The sequence below is a fragment of the Leishmania major genome, chromosome 15, assembly GCF_000002725.2.
Source record: "Leishmania major strain Friedlin complete genome, chromosome 15".
Taxonomy (NCBI): domain Eukaryota; phylum Euglenozoa; class Kinetoplastea; order Trypanosomatida; family Trypanosomatidae; genus Leishmania; species Leishmania major.
Window position 1 is genome coordinate 554,830 of NC_007256.2, and position 24,238 is coordinate 579,067.

At 62.1% G+C, this 24,238-nt stretch overlaps 11 protein-coding genes and 1 non-coding gene across 12 annotated transcripts; all 12 read right to left on the bottom strand.

Moving 5' to 3' along the window:
- Nucleotides 1-1,981: 1,981 nt before the first annotated feature.
- Nucleotides 1,982-3,304, bottom strand: LMJF_15_1330 (putative actin-like protein; the record flags this gene model as incomplete). The annotated part of the gene is made up of 1 exon (XM_001681997.1): nucleotides 1,982-3,304. The coding sequence occupies one exon, from the start codon at nucleotides 3,302-3,304 to the stop codon at nucleotides 1,982-1,984; it is 1,323 nt and encodes a 440-aa protein (XP_001682049.1).
- Nucleotides 3,305-3,997: 693 nt separating this feature from the next.
- Nucleotides 3,998-5,113, bottom strand: LMJF_15_1340 (conserved hypothetical protein; the record flags this gene model as incomplete). The annotated part of the gene is made up of 1 exon (XM_001681998.1): nucleotides 3,998-5,113. The coding sequence occupies one exon, from the start codon at nucleotides 5,111-5,113 to the stop codon at nucleotides 3,998-4,000; it is 1,116 nt and encodes a 371-aa protein (XP_001682050.1).
- Nucleotides 5,114-5,425: 312 nt separating this feature from the next.
- Nucleotides 5,426-5,986, bottom strand: LMJF_15_ncRNA1. The gene has a single exon (XR_002460102.1). It is a non-coding gene (non-coding RNA).
- Nucleotides 5,987-6,356: 370 nt separating this feature from the next.
- LMJF_15_1345 (conserved hypothetical protein) lies at nucleotides 6,357-7,268 on the bottom strand (the record flags this gene model as incomplete). Its single annotated transcript, XM_001681999.1, has 1 exon — nucleotides 6,357-7,268. The coding sequence occupies one exon, from the start codon at nucleotides 7,266-7,268 to the stop codon at nucleotides 6,357-6,359; it is 912 nt and encodes a 303-aa protein (XP_001682051.1).
- Nucleotides 7,269-7,932: 664 nt separating this feature from the next.
- On the bottom strand, nucleotides 7,933-10,047 carry LMJF_15_1350 (conserved hypothetical protein; the record flags this gene model as incomplete). The annotated part of the gene is made up of 1 exon (XM_001682000.1): nucleotides 7,933-10,047. The coding sequence occupies one exon, from the start codon at nucleotides 10,045-10,047 to the stop codon at nucleotides 7,933-7,935; it is 2,115 nt and encodes a 704-aa protein (XP_001682052.1).
- Nucleotides 10,048-10,718: 671 nt separating this feature from the next.
- On the bottom strand, nucleotides 10,719-11,633 carry LMJF_15_1355 (conserved hypothetical protein; the record flags this gene model as incomplete). Its single annotated transcript, XM_001682001.1, has 1 exon — nucleotides 10,719-11,633. One exon carries the CDS (start codon nucleotides 11,631-11,633, stop codon nucleotides 10,719-10,721), a length of 915 nt encoding a protein of 304 aa, XP_001682053.1.
- A 400-nt stretch (nucleotides 11,634-12,033) lies between these two features.
- LMJF_15_1360 (putative actin-related protein 3 arp3) lies at nucleotides 12,034-13,251 on the bottom strand (the record flags this gene model as incomplete). Its single annotated transcript, XM_001682002.1, has 1 exon — nucleotides 12,034-13,251. One exon carries the CDS (start codon nucleotides 13,249-13,251, stop codon nucleotides 12,034-12,036), a length of 1,218 nt encoding a protein of 405 aa, XP_001682054.1.
- Nucleotides 13,252-14,320: 1,069 nt separating this feature from the next.
- On the bottom strand, nucleotides 14,321-15,538 carry LMJF_15_1370 (conserved hypothetical protein; the record flags this gene model as incomplete). The annotated part of the gene is made up of 1 exon (XM_001682003.1): nucleotides 14,321-15,538. The coding sequence occupies one exon, from the start codon at nucleotides 15,536-15,538 to the stop codon at nucleotides 14,321-14,323; it is 1,218 nt and encodes a 405-aa protein (XP_001682055.1).
- A 1,423-nt stretch (nucleotides 15,539-16,961) lies between these two features.
- On the bottom strand, nucleotides 16,962-18,770 carry LMJF_15_1380 (putative nucleolar RNA binding protein; the record flags this gene model as incomplete). The annotated part of the gene is made up of 1 exon (XM_001682004.1): nucleotides 16,962-18,770. The coding sequence occupies one exon, from the start codon at nucleotides 18,768-18,770 to the stop codon at nucleotides 16,962-16,964; it is 1,809 nt and encodes a 602-aa protein (XP_001682056.1).
- Nucleotides 18,771-19,161: 391 nt separating this feature from the next.
- On the bottom strand, nucleotides 19,162-20,073 carry LMJF_15_1390 (conserved hypothetical protein; the record flags this gene model as incomplete). Its single annotated transcript, XM_001682005.1, has 1 exon — nucleotides 19,162-20,073. The coding sequence occupies one exon, from the start codon at nucleotides 20,071-20,073 to the stop codon at nucleotides 19,162-19,164; it is 912 nt and encodes a 303-aa protein (XP_001682057.1).
- A 596-nt stretch (nucleotides 20,074-20,669) lies between these two features.
- On the bottom strand, nucleotides 20,670-21,557 carry LMJF_15_1400 (conserved hypothetical protein; the record flags this gene model as incomplete). The annotated part of the gene is made up of 1 exon (XM_001682006.1): nucleotides 20,670-21,557. The coding sequence occupies one exon, from the start codon at nucleotides 21,555-21,557 to the stop codon at nucleotides 20,670-20,672; it is 888 nt and encodes a 295-aa protein (XP_001682058.1).
- Nucleotides 21,558-22,426: 869 nt separating this feature from the next.
- On the bottom strand, nucleotides 22,427-23,863 carry LMJF_15_1410 (conserved hypothetical protein; the record flags this gene model as incomplete). The annotated part of the gene is made up of 1 exon (XM_001682007.1): nucleotides 22,427-23,863. One exon carries the CDS (start codon nucleotides 23,861-23,863, stop codon nucleotides 22,427-22,429), a length of 1,437 nt encoding a protein of 478 aa, XP_001682059.1.
- Between the last annotated feature and the right edge of the window lie 375 nt (nucleotides 23,864-24,238).

The following is a 24,238-nucleotide window of genomic DNA, read 5'->3' on the forward strand; positions in this document are numbered from 1 at the left end:
GAGAGGGAGGGAGACGTACGTGAACGTTGTTAGCAGTGTGTTAAGAGGCACACATACACACACACACAGGCACACCGGCGAAAGAGAGACGGCGACCGCGAAAACACGAGCACACGTGAAAGATGGGGACAGACAGAGTGGGAGAGTGGGGCAGCAAATACGTAGAAAGAAGAGAGCAAGGGGGAAGGGGTAGGGTGGCAACGCACACGCACACCAGCACAACGAGGGAGAGACGGTGCACCCACACGCAAAAGATGGCGACACGAAGAGAAGGGAAAGCAACGCAACACAACACCCAGAGAGAGAGAGAGAGAATGTAGCCGAAGTCTTTTCTAGAGAAAATATGAGGACAGAAGAGAAGCGTGCGTGTTGGGGTTTCTGCGTGCAGGGATGGGAAGGAGGGAGGGAGATGTGTGTGTGTGTGTGTGGGTGGGGGTGGGTGGGTGGGGGTGGGGAGGTATGGTGGGTGGATCTCAATGATAGGGAGAGAGAAGGGCAAACAAGTGGAGTAAAAACAAAACAAAAACAGAAAACAAAAGAGGAGGTGGTGTATGCGTCTGTGTGCGTCGGAGGCCGAAGAAGACGGCGGCGTAGATGGAGGAGGAGGAGGGGGAGGAGGAAAGGCTGTAGATCGCAAGCGGGGAAGAGAGGAGCTTCTGCCGCTTCCGATCGTCTCTGTCTGCGCGCTCGCCCGCGCCTGCGCGGGGACAAAAAAGTGAAGAATGAGGGACTGCGAGAGCGCGCGAGCGTGTGTCTGTGTGTCGGCGTGCGAGAGAGAGAGAGAGAGAGAGGGAGGTGTTACCGTATTGCCTCTGTGTGCTGCCTTGTTTGCTTTCTTATAACGACTGGCGATTTGGTGCGTGTGATTCTTGCTGGCTGTGAATTGCTATTCCAGGGTCCTGCAGAGCAGCGGCGCCGACAACGGAGCGGATGCGCAGAGCAACAGGAGGAGAGATGGCGAGGGTGGGGGTTGGGGTGTGTTAAGAAGGATGAAGAAGGAATGCGACAGGGATCATGGCGAGGGCGGTGCAGTCATGAAGAGAGAGAGAGAGAGAGACAGAAGAGACTGAGAAGTGCAGCGTCGCAGTTCGCTGTGCGGCAACACGATCTCTGTGGTGCTGTTCTGGGTGCGGCCACACTCTCCGCCCCGCCGACGCACATACACACACGCAGCCGTTGCTTCCATCTGTGCTTCGGTGGCGACAACAAAGAAAAGTTTTCCTTCCTTCGTCTTTTCGCGTGGGACAGCTTGGGGGAGGGGGTAGCCCGTGAGCAGCTTAGCAGCAAGCAGCTCGGGAACATACCTCTCCCCCTCCTCCTCCCCACACAGCGAGAAGACCACCCTCGTCGCCACCTCTCGGTGTGACCTTCTCTTGCAGGTGCATGCGGTCTTGTGTTCGATGCTGTTGTTGGCTTTCGTGTGGCACAAGGGATGACGGCGATTGGCGCCCTTCGAGCGTTCAGTGGAGAATGCACGCGCTCGCACCACGGTGTTACACCGTCATGCCACACACGCGTGAGAGCGTTGCTAGACGAGTCGAGTTGCCGCAGCCTCGGGAGCGCCACAGAGGCACACCACACACACACACACACACACACACACACACACTGTACATGAGACGTTTTCGTCGCCATCTTTTCTGGAGGGAGGAAGGAGGACTGCCCGGAACGATGTCGCTGCGCCCCGCTGGTGGCACATACAGGGACGAGCGGGGTGTAGCTGGACTGCCGCAGAGGCGAGCTGCACGGATACGGGTCTGCCTTTTTTCGTGCCCTTCGCCCCTCCCCCGGACCGGCGCTGTCGCTTTATACGTCGACGGAAGGCGGGAGGGCAAACAAGCGTGCGCACAGCAGCGGCAGCAGCACACCAACGAAGGTGCTCACACACACACACACACAGAGAGAGAGAGAGAGACCACAAGGGCCAAAGCCGCCTCGATCGCTCCTCGGGGTCTGCGGTGTCTGATCGTCGATAACGAGCCTAAAAGCCGCCGCGCACCACAGCCATCGACCCCACCTCGTTGTAGTCGGCCTTCGTCACCCACAACGCCTGCGCCGCCGGCAGCGATGCCCAGATTGAGCCACCCACAAAGGCGGCATCGCGCCGCTCGACATCCGCGTACACGCGTGCGCTACCGACGCTGTGGATGCCGCCGGTGCTGGCCAGGCAGGTTTGCACGTCAGATTCCACGCGCTGCGTCAGTCCGCGCAACAGCGAGGCACCGCCACTAACGACGATATGAGAAGCGAACGTGGGTAGCAGGTCGTGATCGCAGCGCTTCATGGCGTCCACGACTAGCTCGGGGATAGACACCGGCGTTTGTGTCGTGCGCAGCAGCACCTCATCGACAACGGTGGACTGGTCGCGCAGCTGCTGCAGCGCCGGGGAAAGGGATGGCTGGAAGTAGCATTCGCCAGGGATGAACCGAGCGGCGCCGCTGATGGGCAGAGCGGTGCCGTCGGGCAGTACGCACTCCTCACGGTACCGATCCTCTTCGCCGTGCGGGCTTCCCGGAGGCGAGCCACTGCTAGGGCTGCCCATCCCTATGCCGACACGGCTGATCTCAGAAAAGGCCTGCGCATCCTCGGCTACGGTGCAGTGGCGCTCCTTGATGTATTCCCACATGCTTTCTCGCTGCGTTGGTGTCATGCTCCCCAGCACCGACACGTGTGTGGTCGCTACGCCAGACATAAGAGAGGTGAAGTGTCGTGTGAGGTCCGCGCCGCCAACGTCGAGGCAGTGCGTTGCGTGAAACAGCGAAAGCCCTTGGAAGACTGGCGCGACGTGGCTCTGATCGTGGCCCAGTTCCACGGCGACGCCGGTGCCCAGTCCGGACGCGTAGAGGGACAGCACCGGGCTCAAGGCAAAGCTGGTGGCGACAACGCGGTGGGTCTCGAAGAGGACCTCGGCGATCTTCTGCCGCTGATGTGTAGGCACGAGCGCCTTCTCCGTCACCAGCAGCGGGGTGCTGTTCTCTACGTTCTCGAGGTCGAGTATCCGGGCGACGCGGCTCAGGAGCTCCTCGTACCCCTCCCAGTCTACAATGACGCCGTTCTCCAGCACCGTCGTCGCGGCGGCGGGGTCATCGACGTGGTCCAGCACATCACAGGCGTCCGAGAAGGTTCCTTTGCCCTTCACGACGCATGTGCGCTGCCGCATGCGCGGTACCGTGTCCCCTGCAAACCCGAGCCGCGTCGTGTGACTGCCCATGTCCAGCACCGCGGCGTTCGTGTGGAGCACGCTCGCCTCATCGGGAAGCGGCACATTGCGCAGCACTTTGACTGTGTTGAGGGGAATGTTCATGTTGGCTGCTGCTGCGAGCGATGCTTGACACGTGTCTCTCAATTTCCGCTTGTAAAGGTGTTCAGCGTCTGTGTACGGGCACGCTTGCGTGCCTCGGCGGCGGGCGGGAGCGAATGGAAGCGACTTTGAGGGGCGGCGGACAGCTGCGGCGACGGGAGGGGGAGAGAGGGGGAGGGGGGGGGGCGCACATCACGACAGTTCCGTTCATCGGAAGTGCAGGCGAGAGCCTAGCGCAGAAACCCACACGGGATGCACGAGCGCACGAAACGCTATGCGAGGAGCCCACGCCGAGAGCGGGAGCGGCAGCAACATTGGCAGCATCAGCAGACGTGCCGGCGGATGGTGCGCGAGCCCAGGGCCGCGCGTGCATTGCTGGCGCCCTCTGCCTCCCCTTTCGTGAACGCAACGGCTCAGAGAGTATAAGGCGAGACAGACAGACAGGCAGAGAGACGGTGACCATACACACAGTGGCACAGGCCCACGGACACGGACATGGCATTCACGATGTCGGTGATGGTCGCGGTGGTGATTGGCGGTTTCGGGGGGGGGGGAGGGCGTGGAATACTGTACAGCGGAAATGCATCACAGGAGGGCGGGAAAGAGAGAGAGAGAGATGCAACTTCGGACGGAGGGGGCGAGTCGGGGGCTTTGCCGTATTATGCGCCGCGCTGCATATTTGCCCTCGAGAGTGGTTTACTTCGACTGACCGCGCCGCGTCACCAGTGGGTCGGCCAGCATCTGCGCTGCCTTGTCGAAGGGGACGTACGTTCGCTGCATCGTCGTCGCCATGATGTCGGGCCTATTGAGCGGCGGCAGCGGCTCCACATAGGGGTGTTCGCGCTGCATGTGGCTGTAGTTGTAGGACTTGGAGGAAATGCCCAGCTCCAGATTCAGTGCCTCCTTCACGTAGCGAGGGCCGTCTAGCGCGAGCGGGTCGCCGTCCGGGCCCCACTCGCGCGCTGTTTCGTCCAACGCTGGACGCGCCGCGTCGTCGGCTGCCCACGACTGCAGCACGTGGGTGACGAAGGCCTCGTCCGTCGCGAACTGGGGGCTGACGCCGGCGTAGAAGGCAAGGTACTCGGCGTACGAAACACGGTCGGCTGCCTCGCCAGATTCACCGTCGGCACCGCCAGCGGCGGCGTTGGGTTTCGCCATAAAGCCGCTGCCGCGGCCCATCATCGAGGTCATGTATGCCTCCTTGAGGTGCTCATGCATTCCGTGGCCACCGCCGAAGGTCGACTGCAGCGCACCTCCCACAGGAGACGAGAAGGAGGTCGTGGCAATCGCGTCGTGGGCAGCGCCGTCTGCAGGGTTGCCCGGGTCGCCCGCCGCAGCATGTGCTCTCTCGGCCGCCACCGCTGCAAACGTGGAGAGAAGGAGCTCACGCGAGACCTTCCCACTCGCGCCGTTGCGCCTCTCGAGGGATTGCCACGCCTTCTTGACGGCGCGCAGTCGACGCTCGTTGAGGCCGGTGAGATGCCGTGTAAAGGTCTCGCCGCTGATGAAGCCGGAGCCGTGGTCGTCAAAGGCGCGGCACAGATACGCAGCCTCGAAAGGGGTCAGCTCAACGCCGTAGTCTTGCAGAAAGAGCAGGAGTTGCGCATGACTGAGGCCGACATCCGTGCGCGAGGAGCCGGAGTCGGTGCTTGTCGTTTGGCGCTGCTGACGAGCGGCGACCGCCTCGCGTGCGTTGAAGTCGATGAGGACTTTCACTAAGCCACCAGTGCCGCCGTGGCGTAGCAGTACATCTTTCACACGCCGCTTGAAGATGACGTCCTCGCGAATTGTGTTGTTGTTCAGCGACGGCATTTCTTCTTCGTGCGCGTGCGAATGCCCCGAGAAAACGAGGCGGCAGTGCGGAAGGCCGAGGCGGAGGGACTCAGCTGCGGATAAGGGTGACGGCGTACGTCTGCGCGTGCGCTGCAATGCAAGCTTATATGTACTTTGGTGTGAGTAGCGGCGAAGGCTGCGAGAGAAGGGGGCAAGAGAGGGAGGGTCGAGGCACGGGAAAAAGACAATCGACGTGCGGAGAAAGAGCGCGTCAAAGAAGTTGAAGTTGCTCAGCGCTGCGTCCACCGGCGGGCGCGGCGTTCCTGTCGACGGGCACGCTGCGCAAAGGCCTCCAGCACGTCTAGCAAACGCACAACGACGCCGTCGACGTCTACGCGACCGAGCAGCGCTCGCCCGCTCCACATGCCGCCGTCTCTTCCGTCAAGATCCATGCCGATGACATCGTAGAGGCTGTCAGTCGGCGGCACGCAAAAGCAATCAATCTGCTGCACACGCCACTGCGTCGGCGTAATACGACGGGACCAGCACGCCATGACCGGTGCGCAGTTCCGTGACGCGGAAGTTCACGCAGCGATCATCGATGAGCAGCGTGGTGAGGGGGCTGGGCAACACGAAAGATCGTCTTGCGTCTCTGTGTAGGTATGCGCACGTCCGTGAGATACGCGGCGTTGCTCACCGCAGGGCCCTTGATTCGGAAAAGGTGATTACATCGTTTTCACGGTGAGGCACACGCGCGCTCACGCGTCAGTGTCGCCATCGCAGCAGGCAATGCAAACAGGAAGGTGGTTATGGGGGGGGGGACTGCGTGAGGGGGAGCGGAGGGTTGGTGGGTTTGCAGGAGTCTTCTGTGAGCATGGCGGGGCTAGGCGGTGATGTGATCGATTACTACAGCCGCACGGTGGCGGTGGCACACGCGCACGTCTCGGGCTCGAGTTGCAACCGCCGCCGTACGCCAGCATGTGTCTCTCGCTGCCACCTACCCTGCCTTTCCCGCGGCATGACGCCCACGGAGGGATAGCACACCGTGTGCGCGCCCTCCCGCTGCTTCACCTGCGGTCCACGCTCGGACCCTCCAGCATACTGTTCTGCGTCGCTTGTGTGCCTTTCACAACAGGGGAGTTTCAGCGATGGCAACCAAAGCATTCCAACGAGCAACAGAAGCGACTTCCTTCACGCACACTGCCAACGCCGACGTTCGCCGGCTAAGAGGGGGGGGAGGAGAAGGAGGGGTCTGCCAACTCGGCCTCCCAGCTGGCGGTTTTCAATCATCGGCACCGCTGCTGGTGCTGCTGCCGCACTCAAAGTCGTCACTGTAATCAGAAGAGGCGATATCGCCGCGATTTCCTTCCTTCTCTTGCTGCTGCTCCTCAGGCGCTGCGTCGTCGTCGTTGGCACTGTCACTGTCCACTTGACGCAGCCAGGCTGGCTCTGCGTTGTGGACGTCGCGGCCCACCTCAGTCGCGCCGCTGTTGCTCATGAGAGAAAGCTCGAGGGCGCTGAGGGCTGCGAGCATCGCGGCGTGGCCGGCCTCCTGCCGAGATGCGGACCGGGCGAGAAGGGCGGTCATCGCAGCACTTCTCGGCGGGAACGGCCCACCTGGTGGTGGGGAGGTGGTGCTCACTGCGTTCGTCAAGCCGGATTCGCCAGCCTCCTTCCTTCTCTTCGCCGTCGATGAGCGCGATGCGAGCGTCGACGCTGGAAGTGTGTGCGGTGGCTCGGCGACCGCAGCCAGCTGCGCCTCCACGCCGCTATGAAAGATGCGAGCCAGCGGATCGGCGCTAGGGTCGGCATCGCCAGCGGCATTCCGGGGTGACCGTGACGGCGCGGAAGTCGGCGCCACATTGTCTGCCGTGGTCGCTGCCGGTGCAGCAGCCTCACTATGGGCCTGCTGAAGTTTGTGGAGACTCGCTTCCACCTGACGCACAAGTTGCTCCACCGAGCCAGGCCACTCGATCGAGTCGTCGGCCGTCAGCAATCGCCGAGTGTGGCGCAGCAGCGCCTCTCTCGCTGCTTGGCGCGCGCGCAGGAGACGGACACATGCCTCCTGCGCTTCGACTGCCTGCCGCAGAGCCTGGACGGTGCCGGCGGCTGGGGCATCGACATCTTGCGGCTCGGACAGTGGTCGCGTTGGCGGCGAGCCGCGGTCGCGCTGTGGCGGAGACGCCGACACCATTGAAAGCGTTCCGTGCACCTGCAGCTCTGCGCGAGACGATGTCGCGTCTCTCCTCGATGGCTGTGCGTGCGTTCGTCTTTCGCTGATAGCTCACAAGCGAGGGGGTGCCAAATATGAGTGAATACTGTGCGACGAGGGTGCACATCTGACACGGGTGGAGTGGAGGACACACACACACACACACACAAACACCAGCACCAAAGCCACGTCCAGCAGTGCCCCCATCAGAGGTATCAACGGGAGGTCGAAGGAGCTCCCTCCCGTCGGGGCCGCCACCACCCCAACACAAGGGGCGCACGCACCGTCAAATGCGTAGAGAAAAGAGGGAAGAGGCGGGCAGGACAGTGGCGGGAGGGACACGGGGAGGGGGGGGGGAGGGCGAAGGGGCGAGCGGCAGGAGAGCGCCAAGACACCCGCACATGCGCCCCAGCATGCGGGATGAGCTCACGTACAGCAGCGGAGGCGCGCGCGTGAATGCGCGTATGCGTGCGCCTCATAGGAGAGTTCCTGTGCGCGCCCATCGATTGGATGGCACGACAGAGGCACGGGGGTAGTCGTCATCACCATCGCGCGGCCTTTGGAAAAGAGGGAGAGCTGAAGCGAGGGAGAGAAGAGGGCGTGTGCACACGCTTAGGCGTGCGCGCTGTTGCCGTCGCCGCAGCCGTCAACCAAAGAGTAGCCCCTGCAAGAGGGAGCGGGTGCGCAGTTGGTGGCCTGTGGCGAACACCACGTCCACTTCGGCCGCCGTTCTACAGGCCTCCACAAGTGGGGCCCGCATCACAAAGATGGCCGCCGCGTACATGGGCAGCAGCCACAGCGCGCATGGGGTGCTGGTGTCATGCGGGGCTGCGTTGGCGAGGCCAGTGGGCAACGACAGTGGACTGCGACGGTGCATCTCACGCATGTGGTAGGACAGCACCAGGTCCCAGAAGGACAGCACTTCGAAGGCATCGAGGAGGTCTGCGAAGCCCGTCAGCATCCACCGCATCGCCAGCACGAGCGGCGGGTACTGCAGATTGCGCGTTGCGTGCAGGACGGCCGGCAGTGCCAGCTGCTGCACGAGGCTCTCGAAGATCAAACAGCACTGAAAGAGTTCGGGTGTGGGGCCCTGCAGCCGACTCCACAGCTGCGCCACAATCGCTGCCGCCAGCTCGTACTGCTCGACCGTGTCGCTCGTCACGTTGCAGAGGGCACCCAGCAGGAGGGCGAAGCCCTCCAAAGGAGCAACGCCGCAGGGCAACGCCTTCTGCTGGACGAGATTCGTCTCGGGATACTGCAGGTACGTCACGTAGCTGTCGAGCAGATCGCGTGGTCTGCCCAACTGCTTCAGCGCCTGCACCATCTTCGGGACAGGCAGACTATGATCCACCACCATCGCCGTCGACAGCACCTCCACGTCGTCGGTGTACACAAAATACTTGTCGCTGTTGCCGACGCTGATGAACATGTCGTCCAGGGCGAGACGCTGCAGCAGCCGCACGCGGTTCTCCTCCTTCGACGAGGAGTAGCGGTGGTGGAAGCGCCGCTTCACCTTGTCGCGCGCCTGCCGGGAGGAGCAGGTGAGGTAGCGCGCAAGACCGTGGCGCAGGTGGTTCGTCATGAGCTCCCCCTGCGCCAGAAACATCGGCTTGCCGTCTGTCACCGTCAACGGCACCTGCAGCGCACGGGCGTATAGGAGACGGCGCACGGAGGGGTGAAGCCCCGCGCGTAGGAGAGCGGCCATCTGCTCCGTCTCGTCGCCGAAACGCAAGAACGCGTCCATCTGAGCCTCCGCCAGCTCTAACGTGCTGTCGAGGGCCCCGCTTGGGTAGTACTTGCTCAGCTGTTGCGGGTGCAGCTCGGCGAAGTACTCGCGCAGCGCCTCCAACGGGGGGACGATGCCGGGGAAGGTGCGCAGCGCCTGAACGTGACGCTCGAATACCGTAAGGATACCCAACTGATCGACGCCCAGCACACCGCTGTCCCAGGCGGAGGCTGGAAGCACACCAGCGGTGACGATGGCCTGCCGCGCTTCTTCAGAGTTGATGCCGTCCACGAGACAGCGGAACAGCAGCGAGATGGGTGGCAGCCCCACGCGCTCCTCCTCCATGGCGGCCTCTGCGTTGATGTCAGCGGTGACCTTCTTGGGCGACCGGGTGTCTTTGCTAGAACTGGACTTCCGCACCTGGGCAACCCTGAAATGCTGCGAGACGGCTCTGGCCCAGAGGAAGCGCGCGTGCTCCAGCAGGTGAGCAAGCAGCACGCACACCTGCGTGTTCTCAGCAGCATTGTCGGCAACGTTATCATCGACGGAGGACACCGCCTCATCTTTGGTATTCTTGAAAGAGCCTGGCATTCCCTCGGCGGAGGTGGACTGGGAAAGTTGCTTCTTGGCCTCCCAGTCTTTCTCCTCCTTGGCCCGCTGTGCCACTAGTTTCTCCTGCGGCTGCGCTACCACCTTATTCTGCCGAGACACAATGCTATGCAGCGAGCTAATCAGGTCGGCGCCGGAGGGGGAGATCACAGGCGCCGCGTTGGACGGCATCGACAGTTGCATTTTCACTGTCTCGGCCCACTGTGAACTGAGGAACCCCGTCCACGTGTCCAGCGACGAGAGCGACGCAACAGCGATGCCCTCTGCAGTGTACGTCGCGCCATCGGTGGCCCTGGTTATCGATGGACTCTGCTGCACCTGCTGCTGATGTGCCGCTGATGCCCGCGCAGCGCTGTGCTGAATTGTGGCACTGTCGCGCGACGGGTGAAAGAGAGTGGCGTAGGCCAGTGAGGTGCTCTGCGACATGAGGAACGAAGGTGCTGCAATGGTGTCGGCGTGTATGCTCACTGCGGTCGCTGCTGTTGGTAGTGACGTCAACGCACAGAGCACTGGTGGAAGACGTGGATGAGGGGGGACAAGGGAGGAGGAACGTGTGCGATAAATGAAGTGTGGTGATCTACGCGGGCGTCGCAATGACGTGCTTCTTACGCACGCCCGCAGGAAGGCAGGCAGGCAGAGAAAGAAGAAAACAAAGGAAGGAGGGATGGGAAGAGGAGATTTGGGTTCAACACAGAGAGAGTGTGTGTGTGTGTGTTTGGGGAGGAGGAGGAGGGGGGGGGGCAGCCACAAGCAGATGAGCGTGGCTTGACAGCATCACCCTCTCCCTTAAAAAAAAACAAACTAACACAAGACAGGGGCACCAAAACGTGCGCCGGCTGGAGTAATCCTGGAAAGCATGAAGACCCGCTTCTACTCATGGAGCTGGTGGGCAAGGGAGCGGGGGTTGTGCAGGCGGTGCCACCGAAACGATACGACGCCGTCGGGGAGGGGCATGCGTGACGTCATGCGTGTACGCGTATGTCTATGCCCGTGTGCCGTTGAGTTCTCTGTGAGGCGAACGTCGGATGCCGTTACAGAGAGAGAGAGAGTCGGTCACGACTGACTCCGTGTGCGTCTCATCTTTCTCCCTTCTCTTCTCATGCCAGCGATGACGGAGATGAAGCGGATGACAACTGCGACTGCCCCGACGTCGCGGCGTACCAGCGCTTCGCGTGTGCCGGTCGCAGCTCGACGATGACGTTGAAGCGGAAGACCCCGCTGCCTGCGTCCACTTCCGCATCCGCTCCGCCCCCGACACATGCGGCGTGCAGAGGTGGGCTGCGCTGTCCATCTGTCCGCGGTGTTTCGGCGACCCAGTCCCGCCGCACCCGATGCAACACACCGGGCAGAGCGCCTCCCGACACCGCCCCGAGCATATTTCCTGCCATGACGACGGCCTCTCCGGTGTGCGCGGTCAGGACCGGCTCCCAGTGCGGAAGCGTGCCCGGCATAGTCGCCGCTTCACCGCGCATGGATGTTGGCGAGGAGACAAAATGAGCCGTGTTGTGCCCCGGCCCGCTCGCGAAGGGCGTCAGCACCGCGTCGGTTGTGCTCATCTCCAGCCCACCTGCCGACCCCACGAGCAAGGCAGTGCACAAGCCAGGATCGACGTGCGGTCGACATCCAGAGCCTGCCGGGTACCGTAGCACCCGCAGCACGGAGTTCCGGCCCAAGTTGCTGAGGATCCCGTCACGGGCGGCGGAGGAGACGCCCGGCTCCCGCAGCGCTTCCTGCGCGTAGCCGAGAGCGGCCTCATACAGGCCAGCACATATCAGCCGCACCTCGACGGGCAACTGCTCGTACACAGTTTTGGCCTCGTACATGTGGCGCAGCGGCAGCTCGATGTGATCGCGGCGGTGCCTACGCGCGCCACCACGTCGACAAACGAAGGGGCCGAGTGGGCTGCTCGTGCCGGATACACTGTAGAGAGCTTCCGCGTTCCGGTGCAGCGCCGCAAAGGCGTGCTGCACCTCCGCTGGGGTGAACAGGTTCGCTGTCCGCCACCGCTTCATCGGACGACGCTTGTGAGGCAACGGAAGGGGTGGAGAGGAATGGGCAGAGGTTTGAGGTCGGAAAGCAAAGTCAGGCTCCCTCCTCACATCGCGACAGCGACGGAGGTTTGAGGTGTACCATCGCAAGATGGGACGCATAGACCTGTGGCCAAATGTGCGATGCTCCAGAGTGCCCTTGAGCGCATCGACACACGCGCGTGTACTGGTGCTCTTCGAATTCCGGCCCCACTTGCCGGTAAGCAGGGAGAGGATGGTAGCAGCGGCAACACAAGACTGGGAGTTGACGCGACAGCCGGTACTGTGGTGCGCACACATACACAGAGATATGCAACCCGATGTACCACCAACACAGAAGCGAAGCGCATGCATAGGTCCCCGTCAGCCTGATTGCGCCGTTGCACTAGATGCGGTGCTGGCGCATCACGGAGGCGCCACACTCCATGTACGCCTCTCGCGCGACGGCTGCCGTCGCATACTCTGGGCTGGCGGCGAAGGCGCTGGCCCCTCTCCACACGGCATGCGTTGCCTGTGAATGATCGCGCACGTTCACCTCGTACTTGACTTGTCGGCACAGAGTGCCGCCCGAGGCCGCCATGACGGCGGCGGAACGCTCATCTAAGGCACGTTGCAGTGCGTGATTCAGGCGCTTCGCAAAGTGGGCGAAACGTGCGTTGCCGCCAGAGACGATGATATTTGCGCACAGTGGCCGCCTGCCGTCCATTGGGCAGGACCACACAGCAGAGTCGATCACGGCGGGTAGGCCGCCGCACGCGGAGGCGGTGACAGCCGACGGTGCGGCGAGCAAATCTGGCTGAAACATCGTCTCCGGTGCGAGGAATCTCTCGTAGCCCACGTCGATAGAGTACGGGGCCCCGGTGCGCGAGTGCAACTCCGTGTGGTGGATCACATAGGAAGGCAGGTTCGATTCCGCCCGCGCAAGCTCGCACGCGATGTCGTCTGCCGTGTAGCCGTAGCGCGTTTTCACCCGCTCCGCCACCTCTAGCGCTCGCTCCGCTTCGATACCCCGCTCGTGCTCGCGCAGGCTCTTCAGCACGTACTGCGTGATGTCCCAGCCCGCCACGGGAAAACGACGCGCCGCGCCGGACACGGCGTAACCCGCCACAATGGGCACCACCTGCGTCACGCCAGCGCCGCTCTCCACCACCACGGCTGTGTCGCACCCGTCGCCAACGCTGCTCAGCACAAAGAGCGCCTGCGAGCCGATGCACAGCCGCGGCACCCCGAAACTCTCGAACATAATCTCCGCTGTCATTTCTCGCTGCTCGTACGGGGTGACGGCTGCCTCGGTCAGCAGCACACCGACATCTTGCGGCTCGACGCAGAGGTAGCGGTTGAAGAGGTGGCACCAGTACTCTTCCATGACATCCCAGTTCACCACCAGCCCGTGCTCTAGCGGTCTGCGCTGCTGCACTCCGGGTCCCACCATCGTGGCAGCCGCGTCTCCAACCGCGAATGTTTCAGCGGACATGCGGTCCCGCCAGGCACATACAGTGGGCAACGCAAACGTTGGCTCCGCGTTGCCAGCGTAGCCGAGACGAGTGGTGCTCGTGCCGACGTCGCACACCACAACCGAAGTGGCGCAGGCTCTGCACGCCATTACCTCTCCTCTTCTCTCGCGCAAAGTCTTTGATGCTAGTGATGATGGCGGGAAGGGCGAAGGTAGGCTGTCGCGCCCCCGTGTCGCGTGTGTCCCACTGGGCGGAGGCGTCAGTGACAGCGAAGAGGCCCACGATGATTGAGAAACAGAGGGAACAGAGGGGGCGGTTGGTGGAGCTACATATGGACACGCAGGGGTGTTTCATATCAAGCCTTTTTAGGCGTCAGACTAGAGTGTCTGTGCTCCTGGTGAGACGGAGTGGGGTGGGGGCACCCCGCAGCGCGTGGCATCTCCCCCCCCCCCCAGGTGGGGGGTCATTCGTGCACCCAAACTCTGTCTCTGGGGAGGAAGCTCAGCGGCGCACCCCCACCCCCCCCACCCTCTCCCTCCTATATCCCTGCCAGTGCGGAACCGCTTCTCCTGGCGACAGGGTCAAGCACCTATAACGCAGGGAGGACAGAGCAAGATGTCGCTGCGGATGTCGGCCGTCAGGTGCCGGATGGCGTGGCGCCGGAGCGACCTGCGACAGCGCACACGCACGATTCATGTGATGGGCAGAGTGCCGGCGTGACTCGAACGCATCCCACCCCCGGCCCTCACACTGTCCTGCTGCTGTGGGGAGCCTGTGCCATCGCGATGGAATCGCACCGTGTGGCGACCGGCACAACGTGAGCGGCTGTGGGGCGACCTGTGAGGCGGGGTGGGTGGGTGGGTGGCGGGTAGAGTTCGAGGCTGAGGCTGTGCCCTCAGATGGCCGAGTTGGCGCGTTGCGGTCACGTGTGTCTCTGCAGCTGCTTCGCACCAGGCGATAGAGGCCTGTGACAGGGCCGGTGCAAGAGTGGGGCTCGACCTCATGCTGCATGACAGAGAAATGAACATGCTGCAGCAGAAGACAAGCAGAGTCTCTGCGCACTCGTCCACCTACGCGGGCACGTACTCGCACACGCTGGTCTACTGCGACCGGCACCGAAACGGAAGGCGCCATCGCACATGAGTGATGTGCAGGATGACATCCATCGGTACACGCACAGAATGCTTGCGCCGCCCGGTGAAGGGGGTCCGAAAGGCCCTACGAGTCGGACGGGCTGGCGGGGTCAATGGAATCCATGAGCTTCGTGCTGGAGTTGGTCAAGTACTGAATACGGCAAATCACCTCGTACGTGCCGCGCCGCATCTCATGTGCGAGTTTCTCCACTGCAGCTACCTTGTCCCCGCCCGTGAGGATCTGGTAGAGGTGGATGAGCACGAGCTGATCCTCCTCGTCGGTGAAAGGGCGCTCCGTTCGGAAGGGCCGTCCTGCCGCGTGATAGGTCGCGTCTCCACAGTAGCGACACTTTCGTCGCACTCGCCCCTCCACCTGCAGCGCGGCAGAGGCGTCTTCGAGCATCTTTGTGCTGCCGATGCCAGCGCAAGTGCCGCCGACGCTGGCGACGCCGTCGATCAAGGCCAAGTTGTCGTGGCTGCGCCATGGGAAGCGGTCCACGGTGAGATCGGAAAGGGGGACGTCGTCGGTCCGAATGGCGCCATCACAGCGGAGCGCCCCGCTTTCGAAATCCCGCGCCTCTGCGGGCGCCACCGTCGCTGGTGGCGGAGTGGCAACGCCTACGTTAACGGCAGGCCAGTTGCTCTCCGCGACGCTGTGCATCATGACGGTGCGGTAGGCGGTGTGTGTGCGGTCAAAGAGCGTGTCGCCAGGCAAGCCGCGGTACTGCAGCGTCCAGAGAGTTACCCGCGGCGAGAGCGGGGCCAGTTGTACCGCGTTGGCGCGCAGCCCCTGGTCGTGCACCATGAAAACAATACGGAAGTCGAGGGAAGGGTTGCGGCGCGCCACGGCTTCCTCCAGATCGAGGGCGAGCGCCAGCTCCTGTTGAGGATAGCGCGCTGTGACGGTGCGGAAAAACGTGACGGGCCTCTCCGGGGAGTTCAGCACCGCGTCGAAGCGGCGCATCTTTACTTGAAAGTGGGCCTGCACGTGTGGGTCGTTGAGGTCGAAGTGCGCAAAGGCCGTGTGCTGCCCACGGAAGAGCACCCACGGCCCCACACACTCGGGTCGGTACGGCAGCGGCCCAGGCGGGTAGAAGCCCTCCGCAAAGCCGTTCCGGATGAAGTGCATCAGCCCATCAAGAGTGACGCGACTGAAATCGAACGGGTATGCCTCCGTGCGCAGGCCAAGCTTCCCCAACATCAACGCTGGGCCGCACCATCCTCCTAGCGAGATGTACTTGCGCGGCAACGACGCGCCATGGAAGAGGGCGGCTCGGTAAACCCGCCGACTACCACAGAACATGTCAGCGTGTACAGGAACAACGTACGCGGCACCAAACCTTCTGTGTGTGTGCGCGCATGCACGTAAGTGTGGTGGAAGTACGCATGCGAGCGTCCGCAATCTGTATGAGCGAGCGATCGAGAGATAGAACGACCACCGCCGTGGCTGCAGCAGCAGCACCAATGACGTGAATGACGCGCCGATGCACGTGAAGGGCGAGAACGAGGGAAAGAGAGATGAGGTCGTGACAGAGCATGCGGGGTAAGGGGCGGAGGGGAGGCACCAACGAGTATCTGCGGCGATGTGCAGCCGTGTATCTCGAGAGCCGTCTTCGTCTGCAAGATGGAAGCAGGTGCTCGCCCTACATGCTTCTCTCAGCGAAGATTTACAAGGTGCGCGGACTTGCACGCATAAATGTGCGTGTGGGCCGTCTGCCCTCTGTAGGTCCCACAGCTCCTGCCTCGTGAGTCGTCGTGAGTTTCAGCCCCACCCCTCCCCTCTGGCTCTTGATGTTCATAGTTGCATCAAGTGCGTGGGGCGCTAGCATGTCGCCCTCACACAAGAGTCTGTAGGTGGGGGAAGGAGAAAGTGCACCAGTGCGTGTGCGTCAAGAGCGCCACCGCCCTTCACACATCTGCGCGGTCCCGCTGATCCTCCTCTTGAGTGAGTACGTGTGTTTATGCATACGGGGTGCCTTTTACCTGTGCGTTGCTTTCACAGAGGGAAGTTACGAGAGTCATTTCGGCAACATGGCGGATGCGTTGGTGTACGTGTGTGATGTGCGCAGGTGCGCGGGAGAGGCAGCTGTGCACTTGCGCGGGTAGGGGGAGCTTTGGTCCGCGGCGCGCGCACACACACACACACACATGCACACGGCGCATCAGCCGCCGAACAACACGATGAAGGCAAAAAAAAGGGTGTTACCAAGTTATCGCGGAGTTTAACAAGAGAGGGAGGAACACAAGGGGAGGGTGGTGTTCCTGGGGAGGGGTGACCGCCGCCGTCGCCATCATTGCCATCATCGTCATCACACCCTTATGGAACAGCGAACGCGCGCGAGGGAGGGAGAGAGAGAGAGAGCGACACACCCAAGCCAAAAACACAAAGTTGAAAAGAGAGCACCAGCAACCGTCTTCATGAGACACAACGAGCATCCACCACAACCGCTGTTCTTCACACACACACACGTACTGCTCATGCACGCGCATGTCTGCGGACAGAGCAAGGGCAGAGGGAGAGGCAGAGGGAAGACAGGAGGCAGAGAAGCGGCCGGCCGATTGAGGACGATCACAAACCCGCTGCCACCCTCCCGGAGGCGAACATCTGCGGGCCACAGTCGTGGCCTGTCCCCCTCCCCCTCCCCTCAGCCTTCCACCTGCTAAAACACCTTCCCTCGCGCTGCATGCGCAGCAATGCGTTTCACTCTCCCTTCGCTTCCTCACCTCTAGTAGCCGATGTTTTCTGGGCGCGAGTGCTTGAAGCCGCCGCCGCCGCCGCGACCGCCGCGGTCGTTGTTGAAGCCGCTAGTGTTCATGCGCGGGCGCTTGAAGCCGTTGCCTTGGTTGTCGCCATAGCTACCGCGCTGCTCCAAGCCGGCGCCGGCGCCGCGGGCGTTGCCACTCTTGCCATACGCGATGCCCTCCTCAAAAGCCTTGAGGCGGTTCTCCACCTTGCCGCGGTACTCTAGGGCAGGCGTGTTGTCGCCCTCGCCGAAAGAGTCGATGCGGGCGCTCAGCGACGCCTTCGCAGCGAGTACACGGGACATGGTGCCCTTCTGCGCCGGGGCCGCCTTGGCCACCACGGAGGCGTTGTAGAGAATGCCGTACTTGGGGGTGGCCTGGCGCTGCTTCAAGGCACGGAAGAGGGCCTTCTCAGCGCCGAGGATCTGCACCGTCGAGGAAGGGTACTTGGCAAGCGTCAGTAGCGAGCCGGCCTTCTGGATTAGTCGGGCACCAATCTGCTCCCCCACCATCGTTGTCAGGTTCGGGGCGATGGTCTGCATGCGGGAGGAGAGGTAGGTAGAGAGCTGCTCGCGGTACTTCGAGGCCGCGACGACCTCGTTGCACAGCCGCGAGATGTTCTCGATGTCCTCCTCCGCAATCTCCGTGCCCATTGACACCATCGCCGCCTCCTTCACTCGCTGCTCCATCTCCTCCTCGAGAAAGTCGGAGAAGTCCGTGTCGCGGGCGTTGAAGCGCGTCTTCATGGCTAGGACGATCTTGCAGTAAGCCACGTTGTCGTTCACGATCTTGCCCAGCTCGGGGAAGTGCCAGCCGTACCACTCGCGCGCGCGCATGGCGTACTTGTTGATCTCCTTGTCAAGGTCCTCGAGGAGCGACACCGCCTGCACAACCATCATATCCACCTTATCAGGGGAGAACTTCAGCTTGTACCGGTTAAGGTTGTGTGCCAGACCGAGCGCCGTCTGGTTCAGCTGCTCCGCCGAGACGTCCTCGAGGAGGCTGTCGATGTTCTGCTTAAGCGCACGGAAGGTCGGGAGCGTGTCTTCACCGGACACACACGGGATGGCGAGCGTCTCCTTGATAGCCTTGGCCAGCTTCGCATCGGCCACCGCCAGCTCCTCGGACACCTCCTTCTCCAGGTAGTTCTTCTTCAGGAACTTGCGCACCGGCTTCGACAGCTCACCGTTCACGAGCTGCGCCGTCGTCTCGAGGGCATCGGCGGTGCTCTTGAAATGCAGCAGCGCCTTCAGCTTACGCCTCTCGCCGTCCACTTTGAACAGCGCCACGCCAGCGGGCAGCTCCAGCAGTGCGTACACCATTTGGTTCGCGCTAGTCACAGGGGGTGGGAGGAGGGTGAGGGTGGCTGGCGTGGGGTCGGACGAGGGGATCAGATGTGAATGATTCGACAAAGAGGGAGGGAGAAGAGTGAGAGAAGGGCGCCCCCAAAAAGAAAGCAGAACGGCACCAGTGACGAGAAACAGGTGATGCACACACACGGAAGGAGGGCGGGTGTGACTGCTGTAGAGAGCGCAGCAGCGGACCTGCCGAGTACGGCGAATCAAGAAGCCGCGCACCGTTGGTCGATGAGGGCGGGGGCGGGGCGGGGCGGAGCAGGCGGGTCGGTAGAGAGAAGGGAGGACGTCGATGGTGGATGAAACCAAAGTGGAAGACGGTGGGCATCGATCATGATGGAGGAGGGTGGTGGGGAGATGGGGAGGCGTCTTGCCAGTGCTTTCTCGTTCTCTCACCCTTTTCCCAATGTCGCCCGGCACCAACACGCAGCCGGTCATCCACGCATATGTGTGCGCATCTGACACCGCTGCTGCTACTCTCTCACTCTCTATCTCTTCGGTGCTGTTAGTTTTATTCGTTTTCGGTTCGCTTATGTGTGATTGTGACCGCAGCGGATCGAAGTGTTATTCGAGGAGGGGTGGGGGAGGGCTAGGCGAAGGAAAAGGGGAGCACATCAACCATGTGCGTCTGCTCTGGTAAAACTGGAATTTGCGGAGAGCGGAACACGCCTACGTGTGTGTCCAGGGAACGGGTGTGGCGACGTGCCTTCGCACCGCACCCCCTGGTCACCACCGCGGTGAGGCGAGCAGCAGCAGCATCAGGTCGAACGGCAGCGTTTGCTGCCCACCTCCTTCAACGCTAGAGGCTACTCGGCGGTGCTCGCTCACCTTACTCAAGCTTCGTGGGTTTCTGAGCCGAGGTGAAGAGCTTGCCGATGACCTTGCCGATGACCTTGCCGAGCATGCGGACGGCGATGTTGGCAACGATAGACAGCCCCACAAGCACCGGCATAAGTGCCGGGCGGTAGAGCGCAGTCTTCAGAACGGCGGGTGCGCTGCTGCTCAGACGCGGCGGGGCGAGTTGGTAGTTCACGTTCAGGCCAAGCAGAAGCCCACAGGGGGCGAGAAAGGCGAAGTTGACGAGCGTCGGGACCCAAGTGAGGTGGTACAGGTGCGCCCAGTCAAGCCCGAGCGTGTCGTAGCGAGCGACGAAGTACAGCGGCAGCAGGAGCAGCAGAGCATGATGCAGGAAAAAGACGTAGCCCTCCCAGAGGTAGCGATGATCGTCCCAGTCCGGCTGCACCAGTGCCCCGAGCGGGCACCAGGCCCAGTCCACCAACAGCGAGGCGAGGTAGCAGCTACTCCCGTATTGGTACGGCCTATCACGCATGAAAATGTAGATCCAAATCCCAGTGAAGACGTGGCAAGGCATGAGAAGCCACCCCAGTTGCACAAAGGGCTTCGGCCGCGATGCCTTCGTAAGGCCCTGCACCGCCAAGCACACCATCAATGTGTACGCAATCAGTCTGTTGATCGGGCATTTCAGTGGGCGGCTCACTCCAGTTGTGCCGAGCCGCGCGATGGCTGCTGACCGGAAGCCGCGAGACTGGCGGTGCAGCACCCTGCAGAACAGCAGCGCCACCGCACAGAGCACCACGTGCAGCTTGGGAGGCTGAAACCAGTACTGGTGAGCGGGCATGACACCCCAGCTCATGCCGGTGTGGTCTCCAATCACCGTGAGGACATCAGCGAACACATCAGGCACGATGTAGTCGCACCACGCGACCACCTCTGCAGCCATCAAGGACAAGGGGAGAGAGGCAGGCAGGAGGGGGGGGTGAAGGACGGAGACGATAACGAGGCTGCAGGCGTGCGGGGCAGCCCTAGGGAAGGGTTAGACGATAGCGCAGCTGCAATTGCGGTGTATCACCTTCCAAAAACAAAACAGCAGATGCCAAGCGGACACGGTCAATGTGGGCACGCAAGAGGATGGTGAGGGGCGACGACATGAAGCGATGTGGTGCGAGGCGGAGAGTGCGGGGTGGCGGTGGGTGGGAGAGATTGCGAGCTATGTATGTATGTGTGTGCGTGCGTTTGAGAAAGACATTCACGGAACATGGGTGCGCCTGTACGTGGGCCATCATCCCCTCCGTGCCCTGCGCGGGGCACGCCGACGCGGTTGAGGCGCGGTGTGCGCACGAGCGTGACCCCCGCTGCGTAAGCTGGCAGGCCTTCTTCTTTGACTATTGTTTGCTTCATGTTACGGGCGAGGGCGCTTAGGGTGCAAGGAGGCAGAGAGCGAACCACACCATCATATACACACACACACATACACGACGGACAGCGACACGCACAAGCGCCTTCGATGGCGGCGCACTGCTCGACTGTCGCGGCACCTCAGTCCTTGTCAGTTCCGTCCGCCCCCTCTGACCCTATCTCCCGCTCCAGTGCCTCCAGCTCCGCCTGCAGACGCGCAATCTCGTCATCGGTGACCTCCGCCTCGCCCTCGTTTTCCGCAGAAGCCGCAGTCGCCGAAGTAGTCGCGCTCGTCCGCGGCGCTCCTTCCACCTTCTCATCCCCCTTGACCTTATCAGAGGCGGCCACCGCAGAGGCTGCGGTGCCAGACGTAACGGCGGTGTTGCGCTCCGCGTTCTCTTCGAGGGGGTAGTAGAGGAGGTCCACCGGCGATCTCTTATACCACGTCTGCTCTCCGGCCAAGTAGCGCCGGCAGTTGTCGCTCACGTGCCAGAAACCGAGCTCCTCTGCATGCTCTAGGGCATAGATAGCGCAGTCCCTCCGATCCACTCGCAGGCACGCCTCGAGGAAGATCTCGAAGGAGTCATCGCTGAGGCGAATGTAGTAGTGGTTTCTGCACTGGTTTAGCAGCTGACAGGCGTAGCTGAGGTCAAGCGGGCGTTCCACCAGGTCGAAGGCAGTGTGCAGGTCCTCTGCGGTGGGCCGATCCGTCCCTTGGAAGGAGTGAAACTTTTTGTACCACTCCAGCACGTACTTCTCCACGGACGTCTCGGGGCCCTCGAGGCGAGCCTTCTGGAGGAGGTGGCGTTTCTTGCTGAGCCACACCGGTTGATGCGCCATGCACTTCGGTCGCACATAGGGTCTGTCGAGGCCGCCAAGCCATGCCTGGTACAACATCTCCGTACGTTGGTGGTCTGGCTGCTGGATAACAGTGTAGATCTTCCAGTTATCGGCGCCCTTGAGGAAGAGCATCCAGTACGGTCGGCGGTACCGCAACGAGGCAAGGAAAGCCTGAGAGGTGGACAGCATGATGGCGACCGGCTCCTTGTACTTCTCAGTGCGTGTGTATGCAGAGTATTAGTCATCGCAGAGAGAGAGAGAGAGAGAAGACACGGGTGGGGAACAAACGATGCGGTACATAGGACGTCAGGCTTAGATGCGTGTACACCCCCCTCCCCCCCCCACACACACACACACGCAAACCCCCTACGTGTATGTACCCATGTGCGAGCCTACCACAGTGGGAGAAGCGATCAGGACATGTGAGGGCGTTCGCCGTCGCGTAAAAAGCGCGTCATCGCTAAGACTTTCGTGTTTTCTGTGATGTGATGTGATGTGATGTGATGTGATGTGTAAGTTTGCGTGTGTGTGTGTGTGTGTGTGTGTGTGTGCACATGGCTCCCTCTGCTTCCCGTGCACAAATCTCCGTGCGCCGCCACACACACTCACCCACCCACACACACACAGAGACGCGCTTCCCACCTCTCGTGGGCGTGGGGACGCTCTGTTCAGTCTCCTTGAGGGTACTGTACTTGCCTTTCTTGTTTCTTTTCACTTTCATAGCCCAGTGGAGCCCCCCTTTCTCCCAATGGCAGGAACACACAAACACACACACACACACACACACGCAGCGACAAGTACAGCAAATCACCGACACATGTCCTTGTAGACACGCACACACACACAGTCGACAAGAAAGTCGTTGAAAAGGGTTCGAGAGAGCGCGGCCATGCATCTGTGCGCCCTTACTGCCTCCCCGTTTCCCATTTTTGCATCTGTCTCTGCGCGTGTGTACCACAACGGCATCGCCTTACGCATGTCCGACCCCAGGAGGGAGGGAGGGAGTGCAGCCTCGGCGACTCACTCCATTCAGCAGAGAGAGGGACCGCCTCGTTCCATCACGGCGCGTAGCCCGCCTCTTCGGCGAGCTGCAGATCGATTTGCAGTTCCCTCTCCGCCTCTCGCAGGCGCTTGTGGTACTTTTGGTACGCCTTCATCTTCAGCTGATCAGCCGTCTGCGGGGTCGCCATCCCGTGTGAGGGAGGCAGCGTCGCGCGATGCGGACTGCCGCTGTCTGCACGCGTGGCAGCAGAGTGGCTACCTGTGGCGGCAGCGCTACTCGCTGCTGACGGCGGGGGGCACAGCTGCTGCCTGTACCGTTCGTACGCCTCACGAATCTCGGCCTCCATGTCGTCGGTGGTGTCGGTCGGCTGCTGGTGAGCGGGGGTTCCCTCCTGAGCCCCAGGTGCCTCCGCGCCTTCTACCACGCCCGCTGGCGCCGGCTCGGCCTCCGCGGTAGGTGGAACCACCGCGCTGTCGCCGCCGCGCATCTGCATGATGTTCGCCCTGCAGTACGGACACGTCGAGTGGCCTTCCAGCCACCGCTCGAGGCAGTCGATGTGGTAGCAGTGACCGCATGGCAGCCGCTTCGTACCGCCACCAGGCACCATGTCCTCGTAGCAAATTGTGCACCGCACGTCGCGCGCCAGGTCCTCGGCGGTGGCGTCAGGCATGCTGTTCCGCACCCGCCGCGCCAAGACGAGGAACTCGGCCAGCCCGGATGTCTTCTCGAAGATTCGCAGCACGTGCCCCACGAACCCGCGCAAGAGCAGCAGCGGTAGCGCCGCCTTGTAAAAAATGTACGCGTAAACGCTGACGAACAGCAGCGACTCTGCAATGCTCGTGACGGCGTCCGCCACAAAAGGAAGAAGTGTGTGCTGGCCACGAAGGACGAACAGGCTGGCGAAGTGCACCGTGCTGCGCAGCGATGAGCTCAGCAGCAGCATGTAGATGAGAATCATGGAGTAGTGCATCGCCGCCTTCTCCTCGTTCAACTCCGGCCGTGTCTTAATCATCCACGTCAGCAGCCCAACGTCGCAGATGATCGCAAAGCAGAGGTACGCCGGCATGCGCGTCGCGGAAATCCACGTCATCTGCACCGTCGACAGCGTCGTGACGCGCTCCGACGCGAGCTTGTGCAGCACGCGCCACGCGAGCGTGAAAAGAAAGAAGAAGCTTGCGGCGCTTATGATCGGCTGGTCCATGTACAGCGGCACCACGACGCACTCTACCGTGTAGAGCGTGAAGGACGTGAGCAGCGCCGTCTCCTCCGACGCGTTCAGCTGCCCAAAGAAGCACCACTGCAGCATCATCCATAGCACCACGGTAAAGGCAATGACGGTGTTGACGATGAGCAACCGGAAAGAGGACGAGTTTGCCAAGGCGACCATCGCTGGGTAGAACTCACGGTACGTGTTGGCGTAGTCAGCCAAGAACAAGGAGCACGCGAGGAAAGAGGAGACCACGTAGGCCACAACTGATGTACGACCCACCATGGCGACCCCGCGATGGCTGCCGGTGCAGCTCGAAAAGGTGAGAAGAGCAGTAAAAGGATGCGGCGACGGGTGCACCGAGAGGTGCGCCGCACGCAGGCGCCTGTATGCAAGCGTGTAAGCGAAGTCGTATGCGAGTGTATCGGTGTATATTCGACCCTGAAGCAGAGGGCACTTCGTGCCCTCCACCAGAGCGAGGAAAGCGAGCGGAAGATAGGGAGAGTGACGGAAAGAGGCGAAGGTGACGTATCATAGTCATGGGCATCATCGTCATGGGCGCCTGTGCAGCACAGCGGCCTAACTCGACACGACGGGGTGGTGGGCGAGCGGTGCCGCACTCGCCTGCAGACGGCTTACGCGATACCGCGCCCAGCGTCG